We start from the raw sequence: 14,480 nt of genomic DNA, 5'->3' as shown, positions 1-14,480 counted from the left end.
CTTGCTCTGTAATGGTTTCTCAACTTGGTTTGGTGTGTGGGCGTTTTCCAGCTTGGCGTCGACTCTGGTTGGAATTTCCTTCTATGGTGGATTGTATTCGGTACTATCTCTAAGCCTTATTTGATTGAAAATTTCAAGTTCTCAAAAGTGTGAAAATTTTCAACTTCACTTATTGAAAAGTCAATTACTTCTAAAAAGTAACTGAACCAACCAAGGCACTAGTTTTTGTTGGATTGGTTGATAGCTCAAACCCTAACAAGGCTTTAGTTTTTGTTGGGTTGGTTGATAGCTCAAACCCCATTCTAGCTACGATTTGGTGTTTGTACTGTATTGGGCTCGACTGAGCTGTAGCTTTTCTTCTTTGTGCTTATCAGGTGGCTTGTGTATTCTCTTGGCCTTTTTAAGGCATTGTTTCATGAATTATTTGTCTTTGGCCAAAAAAAGTAAGAAAAGAACTCCTCCAGGATCAATGCCATTTGCTTAGATTCTCATGCATTAGTAGAAGAAACTACAGCTTCTTGCTACTCAGGGAGAAAGGTCATTCCAAATGCATCTTACAGGTGCAGAAACACATCATGCATACTCTCCTTCCTGCCAAACAATTTGTTTTTCTTGATAAAACAATCAAATATAAATGTAAAATTTCTAGTCCAAGTAATCTCTAAGGCTATTTCAGACAAATTTATTAAGAAAAAAAAAACCCACTAACATGAATTCAATCTCTAGGCAAGAAACAACATGATTTCACAATCCAAGTTCCAGAGAATAACATAACTAACAAAAACTGAAGAGGCCTGTATGTATTTTTTCAGTTGGGATATACACCTAACCTAATGGGAACTCCAGCCTCAAAATATGCTGGCCTGCTTATATTTATACATATACATTTATATTTCCAGCCAGCAGATACATAAATCCTCAAGACCAATGAATTTCATCAGTTTAGTTCGTAGAGAAAGCGAGATTCGGTTGCAGAAACGGAATAATTAGTATTCGTGTTTGTTGCGAGGGAACGCAACAAAGGCCATCAGACATTTCATAACCACTTCCTCCAACTGGTTGTTCTTCTGTCACCAGATAATAACCTAGGAAGGCTTAGAAGGCTATTAACCCTTGTAATACCTTCTAAGGCCGACCACTCCTCGTCTTCTGCAGTTGAAATGCACTCAGCCAGGCTCCTCTTTGATTGGCTCTGGCTCTTTAAAGAAAGCTTCTCCTCTGTCAACTCAGAGACGGGCACAATCTCATCAGAACCCCGTATTGTATCCGAATGACTAAGAACATATACGTGAGAATCATCATTCACTTCAGGTTGACTATCATTTTCATTGGTTTTTAATATGCATTCTGATGATTCCTCTGGAATCATTTTCATTGTTGACTCTTCTACCTCGGCGTTTGCTGCAGATAATTGATCAAGAAACAGGCACACAACAGCACAATCATCATTCTTGGAAGTAGGATATTTAAGTTTCCATGCTCGAACTGCACAGTCTACAAGGGCTCTGGCTGCTGTAGCCCGTCCAGGGGCTGAGGCCACAATGTCAACAGCTTCCTTATTAGAGAGGACATCCCAAACCTATCGATCAAATTAAAAATTAATGAATATGTGGAAGTTGAAATGGAATTCATACAAAGAGGGAGGAAAAAAAAAAGAATCCATGCAGTCTGGTGTTCTATCTGACACGGTTGAACAAGCACACAGATCTATCACTGCATTATAGATACTTAAAAGAACATTCTAGCAGAATACAAAGTGGCATCAGAGAATGTCACCGTCACGGAATAATTATCCAATACAATAAATGGCCTACATTGCACAACAATTAAAGCTCAATTTGAAGCAAAATAAAAGAACATACCCCATCAGTAGCGAGAATGATGAATTCATCTCTCTTAGTAAGGTGACGATAATAAATATCTGGGACAGAAATTAAACCAAAATCCTTCAGACAGAAGTCCCCAAAAGCTCTAGCCATCGCTAGACCAGGAGAATCATTATTAGGCAACCATACGCGTGCAACCTCTGGCTCATCCTTCAAGGCAAAAACTCTTCCTTTACATTGGTGGATCCTGGCAGCTTCCCCTAATTATTGAAAGGGGAGGAATTTTAAGTTTACCACTATATGTCCAAGTAGTTTTCCAGTATATTATATTATGATTTGTTGACTTGATTCTTTTGTGTGTATAAGAGTGTATGCTCGTGTGTGCATGCAGGTATATATATGCATATGTGTGTGTGCAGTGGGGGGGCTGGGGGGGGAGAGAGAGAGAGAGAGAGAGAAACTTGGCAGATCAGGTTTCAAGTCCACAGTCAATTGTATAGCAAGCAAAGAATTGTCTTCAGCTCTAGTTGCCAGAACTGCTCTGGAGTCACCAAGATTTCCGACTACAAGATCCTGGCCCTGAAAAGCCACATGGTCATAAGGTATGAATAAGGATACAGGGTTAAATTCATCCTAAGAAAACCAAAATCATTTCATTTTCTGTTGTATTCACAAAGTAACCACTTTTGTATTAGTTAATATTGTCCATAAGATCATTTAATGCTGTAAGATCAAAATTTTAGCGATCAAGAACATGAATACAATAGAGGTATGATGAACAGAACGCAAAGCCAAACTTCAGATATGACGGGCATGTTTTAATGACAATACTTTAGCCAAGAAATGGACATGCACGCTTATTCAAGGGATACAACAAGGCAGTTATGGTCTGATAATGCAATATTCAGATGTGAGAATCTTGTACAAGGCACAGCATCATAAAAATTGCCAGATGCACCTTGAGCATCCATGGACGCTAGGGACATGGTGCATGGTTCGAAGCACAGAAAAACACCTTTGCAGAGTTAGAGCACATCTTTCAAATTAAATTATAAAATTTATATGAGAAACTAATAACAGTTAATAAGTGAAACACTAAATAAATTTTAATAAATTCAATGCCAGGGAAGGTAGCACCATTAAAATGACGATAGCATGCTTTCTACCAGGTTTGCTGCTGGAAAAGTCCCTACAGTAGTACTCAATATTTCTCTTCAATCAGGCAATTATGATCTATATCCGATCTCACTGATAAAATTAAGCACAGATATGTAGCTTTTGCATGTGAAGTGTGCAGCAGAAAATTAAGGTGGTCGCATCCCTAAGCTTTAGTTTGGAAATTCATTCATAGTCCAGAAATGATGTGCAACCATGAATAATGAACTCTTAAAGAATCAAGTCTTTAAATTTTATGAGCTGCTAGTTTGTTTTACATTATTTTCTTACAATATGTTTGGGAGTTTAGAGCAAAAAGAGAAAGGAGAGTTGATACACATTTAGGATTCTAATGTAACCACTTACCCTGTAATAGGGATAATGAACTACATTTAGGATTCAGCAGCCTGAGTGCCTGAGCACCTCTAAACCTATTGCTGGAGGCCCTGGTGTAAAGATATACACATTTAGGATTCTAATGTAACCACTTACCCTGTAATAGGGCATAACAAACTACATCCCCTAGGGATTATACATCCCAGACATCCAGCTGGTAAGATCATCGTACAGGCCTGATCCCAAGATTATACTTATTATATGGGTATAAGAACCTAATGCTAGGTAAGAAAAGACATTCTCTCCACTTCATTTACAACACTTCTCTTAGAATTTACTCTCCCGGAGTCCCTGTTCTCCTCTCCATCTCCCTATCACCAAACTAACTTCATCAGCAGGACAGAGTGTCAAAGTAGGGGAGACACAAATTGCCCTCAAACATTGTTTATCTTGCAGGACACTTACCCGCACACCAGCCCAAGGTACTCGGCATAACCCACAACTTACCCCCATATAGCGTTTACCACAACCTTGAGTATAAATTCTTCAGTCAATTACACGTGGTAATCATCCAAGAGCCTGGATCTGACAGTTAAAGGATGGTTATTTATCTCTTTTGTAGGTTAAGAGGGTGAAGGAGAAAAGATGGGAAAAGGTAAGTACCTTCCCTTTAGTTAGAATGAAAGGGAATAAAGGGGAGAAGAGGAATGTTGTTACAATTTGTAACTGCAAATAAAAGAAAGTGAAAAGTTGGGAGAATCACCTACCCCCAAAAGCCACCCAATTTAGAGAATGAATTTTTAACCAGTAGGAAGGATAGGAGATGATTGTGAAGTATCCAGTCCTCTTCGCCTCTTCCATTAACCTTCCTTCCCTTTTCCGTTCCTCCCTCTCCCTCCTTTTCATCCAAATCTAGTGCAACATTTTGTTAGGTAAATTAGTCAAGCAAATTCCAGTTTAATCTAAAATATAATATTCGTTCTCTATGTAGCCTAGTCATAGACAGATTTAAAGATTCAGTATAATATGCTCTGTAACATTCTTTTTCTTTGTTTTTTTTTTTTATTCAGATAAGAACACAGAGATTTGATATGTTGTTGAGCTTGTCTTTCAGGGTATCATTGCCTTCTTTCAGAGGATGGTTACCTAGAAACCCCGTAAGCAATTCAATAGGTTTAATTTGTTTCTTAACAATTTTTCCCATTAAATTCTATGCATCAATCCTTGCAAAATTTAGCCACCAAGATAAAGCCTGACATTAGTCTTTCAACACGAAATTGATCCATAAATTCTGATTCCAACTCATAATGCCATAAAGACTGCAATTGAATTTCCAATCATAATGTTGAAATAGACACATCTTGCCTCAGAATGTCTAATCAAGAGAAGTGAAAATTTAGTTACATATAAGCAAGATAGACTGCATGTAATACTGTACCACCAATGAGGACGGGTGGCTGGGAATCCTCACTTTTCTAGATTCCACTCTAAGCCAATTTATCTGCTATATTCTAAACATCCTCTATCATCTTGCAATCATAGAGGCAGAGAATTACTTCAAAAGAAGGCAAATCATTATTAACTAATCTATGCAAAAGGTAGAAAAAGCATGCACTTATGTGGTATGACAACCTATTAAATATGCATCTATCTGCAGTGGCTGGTCCATAGCGTAATTTGTCGGGGTAATGCCCCCACTGAAATCTTGATAGACTTGGTTGTTCATCAATAAATATATGTATTTTTTATTTGATGCCGCTTGATATTTAATACCCCAACTAAAATGTATTTCAAAAATTTTACTCAATATGATACATTAAAAAGGTTTAAGATTATTTAATTATTTTTTAAAAAATTGACCCAAATACTTATTACACTTAACATGCACTCAAATTAATGTAAGAGATAAAGTTAATAAAAATATATTCTATTCTTTTATGCTATATTAACATAGTACTCATATTTTATTGTCCTGCAACTTATTACTCTTCATGCCTAAATTCTAAATAAAATGACACTCAAGATAAATATATAACAATTCCTTTTTTTCATAAGACTATTATGAATTTATTTTATATGATTTAATTTAATTTATCTTAAAACAAAGTTTTACCAGTTGAATTTAAATTTTTTACATAATTACACTTCATTGACAGTGTATTAATTTATTTTTATGGGTAAATATTTTATAAAAAAAAGTATAATTCTTGTCCCCACTGACCAGAATTTCTGGCACCATCAGTGATCTATTTACTTTCTAATTGGCAATGTATCATTTGCAATAGGCTATTTGTAATACCCGGCTAGACTCCGGTATCGGAATTCCTACCGTCCGGTGGAATCTCGGATGTCGGAAACCTCTAGAAGGGTAAAAATCATGTTTTTATAAAATGTTTTCATATATTTTATGGTTTTAAGTAAAAAAGAAATTGAGTTTTGAATGAAAATAACCATAGAGGAAAATCCACTGGAGTTTTGGAGTTACCTTTGGCTTCTGAAGGTGGTCTGGCCAGCCACCTATAAAAGGCCCCATGGCCGAAAATGGGCGAGTTTTCTCCCCTATTTTCGGTCAACGGTGAGTCCATGCCCTCCCATGGTTGGTTTTGATGATTTTCTTCAAATCTTTCAAGTTTTAACAAGTTTTAACAAGTTTTAACTTGGTTCTTGAAGATTTTGAGCTTAGATTGAAGTTGTGAAGCTTGGAGACCTCCGGAACCCGTTTTCCCCAAATCTCCAAGTTAGGTCACGCCCTTTCTCGATCTTCAAGAGGTAAGCGTCGATCCTCACCTTCTTCGATGTTCTAAGCAAGTTTTATGAAGGTTTATGGGGTAGAAATGCATGTTTAAGTTAGTTGATTGTTGTTAGGGTTAATGTTGAGTTTATGGATAATGTATGTTGTATGAGTTGCTATATGTGTTTTTGTTGGGGTTTAGGAGAGTGTGGGACCCCTATATGCTTGTTTGCATGAGTATGCATGTTGTAGAATAGCTAAATGCATGTTTGAAAGGTTTGGGAGGCAAAATGTGCATGAGGAGGCTGAGTTCTGCCACTTTGGAAGAACTCAGGTTCGGCAGTCGAAGGACTTTCGGCCTCCGAACCTGCCTGTGGAGGCAAGCTTTTAGCTGCCGAACCCTACCCCCGAAAGTTGGACTTTCGGCTCTAGAGGGGAGTTTCGGCCGCCGAAGGTGCCGCCGAACATGCATGAGTTTCGTCTCTGGAAGGGACTTTCGGCCGCCGAAGGTGCCGCCGAAAGTGTTTGAGTTTCGGCTCTGGAGGGACTTTCGGCCGCCGAACCTGCTGCCGAAAGTGCTCTGTTCAGCCTTCCTTTGCATGATTTATATGATTGTTTTATGATGTTTTAGGGGGTTTTTGGGGAGTTGTTTAGAGTCATGTTAGTCTATGTTTGGTCCCTCATTTGAGTCCACCTGTGTAGGTTCGGACCCGAGGAACCAAGGACCTCAGCAGTGAGATAGTTGCTTCAGAGTCTTTTCAGAGCTAGCCTGAGGTGAGTAAAATGACTCTTTATATTGCAAAGTAAATAAATAAATTTTGAGCATGTTCATGCATCACGAATGCCATGAGATGTATTAGGTTGTTTGCATTAGAATTCACGAATATGTTGCATTGCATAATATGATGTTGATGTGGATGAACATTGGATGATCCATTAGCCCTCGTATGGTATAATATGATATGATGATGATACGGTTAGGAAGTCCAGGAAGACCCATTCTACGTCCCTGGCACTATGTAAGAGAAAGTCCAGGAAGACCCATTCTACGTCCATGGCACATTGGAATGTTATGATATGTTATGATATGTTATGTAAGGGAAAGACCAGGACCCATTCTACGTTCTGGCACTATTGGATATGTAGAGGGCTATTGTTGACAAGTTCATCCTTAATGTGATTTGTTTGTGATGTGATGCATTTCATGAAAGCATAAATTTTAATATAATGTTTTACTATTCTGCTCACTGGGCTCTAGTAGCTCACCCCATTCCCTTAACCCCCAGGTTTGCAGGTACGGGATAGGCCAGGAAGTCAGCAAGAATAAAGAAGTCATGTTTTATGTAATAGTTAGATGTGGACATATATTGTAAAATGCTATAATGTGATGTAATGTAAATAATTGTATGGAGGATAGAATTGTGCTTGGCCCTAGTGTATGTTAATCCCTTTTTGGTACATGATCTTTTTTAATTAAATGTTTTATTGATGTTTATGTAAACCAAGCTTAATGTATGATATGTTACCCCATTGGAGCATTTGATGAGGGCTCCAGTGTGGGGTTTTATGTTTATAAGTTTGTGCATGCACAGATTAAGCTTGGTGAAAGAAAAGTTTAAAGTTTTTATGTACATGATTGATCATGTATGGGATTTAATAGGTATACAGGATGTATGTTAGGCTTGCTACGGGTCCCGGCGGCCTTAAGTCGATCTGGATCCTAGCGCCGGTAGCGGTCCGATTTCCGAGTCGTTACACTATTGATGCTAAAAATCCTGACCTTTGCGTCGTTTTGCAATTTAATCCTCACATTTCAATTTTGGCACAATAAGTCAATTTTTGAAAATTCTAAAATTTTTTATCCAAATTTCAAATTGGGATTGGGAGGAGTGTATTCCCGTCTATGTGGCATGCCATCTGAAATTATTTATTATTATTTTGGATGGTCCACATGACATATCATACAATCATAGTAAAATATATAAGTAACTAGAATTAACATAAAATATTATTAAATTAAATTAACCATAAAAATCAAAACCCTTCAACACTAAATTAAAACCCCTAGCCACTAAAATTCAAAAACCTAAATCTAATTAATTAAAATCCCTAAATTAACTGCACGAACATAATTTGTTACCATGAACACAACGAAACGTTCTTCATCTAATGTATGATTAACGTCTATCTTATCCACATCAAAGACCAATAAGGAACTAAAGCTTAAGGGGCGTACCCCTCCGGCCTCCATCCTCAACCAATTAAGAATTAATCAAACCTCTCCAGCACCATTGAGTCTCATTTCTCAATGCCTCTTTCACATGTGCTTGAAAAACTATTCATGATCACACCCCCAACAACTCACTGGCTTTGTGATTCGTGGTGCCAAACTCACTTTCATCAATTTCAACCAAACCAACCCATTTGCTCCTCTTTGCATTAACGCTAAACATATCAACTTCCTAACTATTTTCTCACTCATTGTCCCTTGCTCAGTTGTAATTCTCGCTTCACTAAATGGCCTCCAGCACTTATTCTTAGCGAACCCAAGCAGTTCTTCTTCATTGCAGCTAAACAGCCTTCCAATTTGTGTTCCTCGCACATCTCTCTCTCCTTCAACCTTCAACCTTCAACATGCAGATTTAGTTTATCTCTCCAAACAGCTCTCTTCAACCGTTTCAATTTAGGAATTGTAATTGATGAAGACTTAGATTTTCAAATTTAGTGGTTAGGGTTTTGACTTTTGAATTAATTTAATTCAATAATATTTTAGGTTTATCATAGTTATTTATATGTTTACCATGGTTGTGTGATGTGTGATGTGGAGTATCTGAAATAATAATAAATAATTTCAGGTGGCATGCCACATAGGTAAGGACATACTTCCCTAATCCCAATTTGGAATTTGGATAAAAATTTTAAGAATTTTCAAAAATTGATTTATTGTGTCAAAATTGAAAGGTGAGGATTAAAGCGCAAAACGATGCAAAAATCAAGATTTTTAGCTCCAAAAGCCCTTTGCAATAATATCAAAAGAGATCCTTGTATTCATGAAGAAAGTTTTAACGGAATTCACCAGTCTAACAGATCTGAATGAGGCACTTTTGGCTGAAGCCTTGTTGACTTATCCAAATCTGACATTCAAAGAGACTAGATTTTAGAACTGATACTGTCCAAAACCAATCACAAAAGGCCTTTCAATCTTATTCAAATAACTTCCAGATATAACTTAAGTAATCATCTTCTCTAATTCACTCTTACCATATACATGGTTCAAATTAGAATTACCAAATTCTAGGTCGTAAGAGATGGTCAAGCTTGGGTTAGACCGCTTTTGGAACCATCCCAACTTAATCCATTTTGCAATTTCTATTCAAAAGCCAAACAACTCTGATTGAAACTAATGAATGAATACCTTGCTTTTTCTTTTGTTTCTTTTGAACAGTAAATAAACACCTTGCTGACCAAAATATGTCAAGCTAACATCACCTGTCACAACAATGTTTCCAACATGTTCTTAACTCCAGGATACAGCGCATCAAGCTAAAAAGTAAGACAGCATATTTTGGAATTCATCCAAAGCACACTGACTGAAATGTGGAAGAGAGAACACCTTGTTTCAAGGGAAGCTAAATCATTTGGTAAGTTGGCTCACCAGAGTAGCACTTGGCCGATCCCTCACAGACTTAATAGGCAAACAAAATCCTCACGTGCAAGGATGCAAAAAACCCTGATTCCAAAGTCCTAAAGTTGTCCCTCAGGATACCTGCCTAGTATAACTTTGCAAAATGAATAAACATCATTACCTTGTCCATTTCCTCAATAGACCAAACAAAATAATCAATTTGGCCTTATGTCTTTTATCTAAAAAAGAAAAAAGCAGTGGTATGTGAACAGATTAGGCTGAATCTTCAATTGTATCAATCAGAAACCTAGGACGAGGGTGTTTGTTTCTATCTGGCGCCCAAAATTTGAATGATCCAAGCAACACCTATTCAGTTTAATTGCAATGGTAAAAAGTCTGACGACCTGATTTTATTCCCCTTTAGAAAACTATAAAACAAAAGAGCAAATAGTTTATGTTGATACAGCAAGTATGACAAAGGAAACAGTTAAAGAATGCGGCAAGAAAAAATTACCTGCTTTATCAAAGTCACAGCAGTTGTTCCACTGCAGAAACAATCAATTGTTGGATGCAATTTTAGTTCCTTATCCATTAACTTAAATGCCTTCATCATAGACTTTTTAAGTGGTAGATACATCTCTGGGAATTGTTCATGTTGCTCAGACTCCAAAGAATCATGTGACTCATCATCCATGCTTGCAGATGCAGTTTCCTCAGAATTTGTGCTTCCAGGAGTGTTTCCAGCCTTATGAGGGCTGCTTTGTTCATCATTCGGACCATCTTTCCACTGAGTACATAGTATAAGTGGAAGGGAATCTCGAACTTTCTTGGAAACCATATGACCAAAAGGACCATGACCATCAAATACCCCACAAAAAACCGCATCACTTCTGGCGCTGAAGTTCTATCGCAGAAACAGTTGAACAATATTATCACATATCAATGCCATAGAAATATGACAAACAATAATTGATGATGGTTACAACATTTCCATGCTGAGAATTGATGTGAGCAATGATTTGGAAGGTGCAATCACATAAATGACATTTTTGCTGTAAATGTTGGGAGTTGGAGACTCAAACAAGCTGGGTCAAGATGATATTTCAAAGAATAAATAGAAAAATAATCACACAACCAAATGACCCCACTAGAAATATGCTTAGCATCTTCAATTCTAACAAATTCTCTGTGATTAACCATCACAAATTCTAGCTTTTAAACTTCCAGACTAAGTAATCCTGTGCACAGCTCATACATACGCTGGTTATATGTGAAGGTGCACCCTATTTGAGCAATTAGTACTACTAATGAGGGTAATATTTTATGAGAATGAATTGGGTAACTAAAGCACCTCTCATTACTCAAGCAAAAAGAAAAATATCCCAAGCTTTGACTATCTTTATGCAGTCTTTTTCCTCTACTCCTTTTTTTCTCACTTTCTTTTGTTTTATTTGCTGCATAAGTGTAATCCAAAGCCATGAATTCCGCATTTTCACACATCCAATTAATAAACAGTTCTATCATTAGCCACAAGCACCACTGTGGAAATGGGATATATCTTGAGTGAAAAGATAATTCCGAATCTATATGGTTCAATATGCAAGGAAGAATGAGTAGTAATAAAGACTCTTCTCCTGCAAGAGAAAGGTTTATGCTCTCTACAGTTAACCATGAAACTTCATGAGCTGTAATTGACTTCTTGATGTGCTGAGCCAGAACATAAATAGCATAATATGACACCAACACTTTTTTATTGGACCACACAGAGATCGCCTTCCTCATATCAGATTTCACCTAACACTAATTCCAAACACTTGACTGTGAGATGTGACCGAGAAGGTTCAACATTCCATGAAACATGCCATGATTCACAAACACACCTCCAGCTCATCATCCCAATTCCTAAGCTTGTAAAGTAATCTAGACAGAGGACTGCAATTCTCCAAGAAAAACCTAAGCTTATCTTCAAACATAAGCAAGCACTACAGGACAACAGAGGGAAGGTAATTACTTGGGATTGGCGACAGTAACATCTGCTTATGAACATACTTGTTTTAAGCTAAATTAAATTCTTAGCCAATATAATATCTCAAATTGGGCATGATTCAGATATTGCATGATTAACTAGTAAGTCGATGTAGATGATAAATTGAGCATAAAATGAACTAATGAAGATGCAGGATAAAGATAAAAGGGCATTAACTAACCTCCCAGACAAGCATGGCGTCTTGATTGGTGCCTTTCTTGCCCTGTTGAGTGTACAAGCAGGCAATCTTCGACGACCCATTCATGGACATCCTGCCAGGAATGTGATTAAGCAGACTTTCATCACCACATCCAGCTGATTTCTTCTTCCACCTGTGCCTCCGAGGAGAAGCTGCCGATGCAGTGGTAGTTTGCTCCGCTGCACCATTCTCATCCACTCCCCTCTTCCCTAATGAAGAGTAACAAGATCCCATTTAACACCACCACCTTCCCTTCCTTCCCTCTCTATTTGTCAAGTAACCAAAAAATGGCAGAACACCAAACGTAATCAAATTGAAAACCCACAAAAAAAAATACTCAAGAATGAGACAGTGCCATCATCACAACTTTGTGTAATTGGGTCCAAAAATAATGAGCAAATTAAAAAGAGAAGAAGATGAAAAAGCCTAGAAACCCATATGTGTCCATTCAAAACAAAGCGATCAAGGAGATCAGTAGATGAACTACTATTGAATCATCATTCTCAAGCCACGAAGATAAAGATCAGTAACATAAACAACTGTATCCCTTTTTAGCTTTTATAATGTAAGAAGCCTTAGAACCCAACACAGAGAGAGAGAGAGAGAGAGAGAGAGAGAGCACCATGACAATAAAATGAGTACACAGGAAGTGGGTAAAGATTAAAATGTGAAACAAAATACACAGAAGTAGGTAAAGACTATATATATATATAGATGACATGGACTGCAATGGCTTTTGATTAAAAAACAAATTGAACCGAATCGATTTGATTCAGATAAATTCGATTCGATTTGATCGGTTTGAATTTTTAATAAATTTTTTATATTTTATATTTTAAAAAAAAATATTTTAAAATTTAATTAAAATATTTTAATTTTAATATGATATAATTTTTTTATATTATTAAAAATAATATATTATTATAATTAATCGATTTGATTTTTTTAATTTTTTTAATTAAAATTAGAGTGAATTTAAATCACTAAAAATTTTAAAATTAAAAATTAAATCAAATCAAAATAAATAAAAATAATTAAAATTTTAAATTAATTCAGTTAAATCAATATTTTCAATTTGAATAGAATTACTGTTTGCCACTGCTTTCTCCCACTCCTATCTTCCCTCGCTACTGTAAACATTATATGATAATGGTAGATTTTAAATTTTCTAAAAATATTTTATTAGAAAATATAATTTTATAATTTTAAAAATGTTGAACTTTTATTATTAGTTGTATTTAAAAATTAATTTTATGTTATTATTATTTTTAATTTTTATCAGGAATGAGAATTTATCTGATTTTATTTTAAATCAAACCATACCCAAATAATTTTTTTAATTTATTTTGTATGATGAATAACTCTTAAGAAAATATAAAATACATTTAAATCAAATATTACTCGCGCTTAATAATAATAATGTGTAAATTTTATTAGTTTTTGATAATAAAAATATAATAGAATATATTTGAAAAAATATAATTCGTAATAAATTTAATATAAGATGTAATTATATAAATTTAGAAGATATTATTTGTTAATTAACTTTTATTAATTTTAATTTTTAAGTATTTGTTATATTTAATTAAGAAAGCTTATGATTTAAAAATAATAAATAAATAGAAAAGGGAGAGTCTGTGGGTGGTGACATAATAAAAGAGGAAGCAAGCAAGGCAATCTCCAAAAAGGAAGACAAAGATAATAATAGCTGAGGTATGATTCTGGTAGTATGTTCTTGTCAATATTTATTTATTTTAATCTTATTTTTTCAAAATAAATTATATATTCACTTTCCATTGGGACCATATGCCTTAAATCATTATTCATAGTGGTGGATTAATTGGATTAATTTGAGATTAACACATTATTTAAATTTTTTAATTAATTAACTTTCAAAAAAAAATATTATTTACAGGTATTTAAAGGGCACATAGTCTCTTTTTTTAAATTAATATAAATTTTATTTTATATTTAACTCATTTTAAAAATTAAATTTTAATTTTAATGATGGTTGGATCCCTTGCATCCAAACAGAAATTAAGCTTAATTCTAATGAATTTTTCTAATGAAAAAGTCACGTTTAAAATCTCTCAAAATCTACTGTGTAAGACCACTGATCAACAACACAGCCCTGATCCAGAATCGGACTTATTAGAGAGGAATCAATTCATCTGACCTGATGAGAATAGGAGAGTAAATCTAGCTAGATTATAACCTTATCAGCACGAGCGCGAAAATGAATTAGATGGCTGTCTGAAGATAGTAGATAAATATGTACGTCCGTAAGTACGACTTAGCAGTTTACATTACTAGAGAATAAATAAAAAAAATAAAATAAAAAAATAGTACTCATTTAAATTAAGCTTAATTATACACACTCAAGATCATCAAGATTAATATGAAAAATTATTTAATTTAAAAATAAAAATTATTTAATTAAGTCAATGGGAAAATTTTCTCACAAAAATAAATTTACTTTTATTTTTATATAATTTAAAAATATATACTATGTATTTATATTATTTAATTAAAAAAATAAATTATTTATATTTAATTATTTTTTTGAAAATTAATTTATTTAT

The 14,480-nt window shown here is 35.0% G+C and overlaps 1 protein-coding gene across 1 annotated transcript; it reads right to left on the bottom strand.

Annotated features, from left to right (window-relative positions):
- Positions 1 to 685: 685 nt before the first annotated feature.
- LOC110624293 (probable protein phosphatase 2C 6) lies at positions 686 to 12,566 on the bottom strand. The gene is made up of 5 exons (XM_021769403.2): positions 11,881 to 12,566; positions 10,188 to 10,577; positions 2,288 to 2,405; positions 1,863 to 2,086; positions 686 to 1,579 (listed from the first exon to the last, which is right to left on the bottom strand). The coding sequence occupies exons 1-5, from the start codon at positions 12,130 to 12,132 to the stop codon at positions 1,037 to 1,039; spliced, it is 1,527 nt and encodes a 508-aa protein (XP_021625095.1). The 5' UTR covers positions 12,133 to 12,566; the 3' UTR covers positions 686 to 1,036.
- Positions 12,567 to 14,480: the final 1,914 nt, after the last annotated feature.

This window comes from Manihot esculenta, chromosome 1, assembly GCF_001659605.2.
Source record: "Manihot esculenta cultivar AM560-2 chromosome 1, M.esculenta_v8, whole genome shotgun sequence".
NCBI classification, from domain to species: Eukaryota; Viridiplantae; Streptophyta; class Magnoliopsida; order Malpighiales; family Euphorbiaceae; genus Manihot; species Manihot esculenta.
This window is presented reverse-complemented; position numbering and strand designations above follow the sequence as displayed.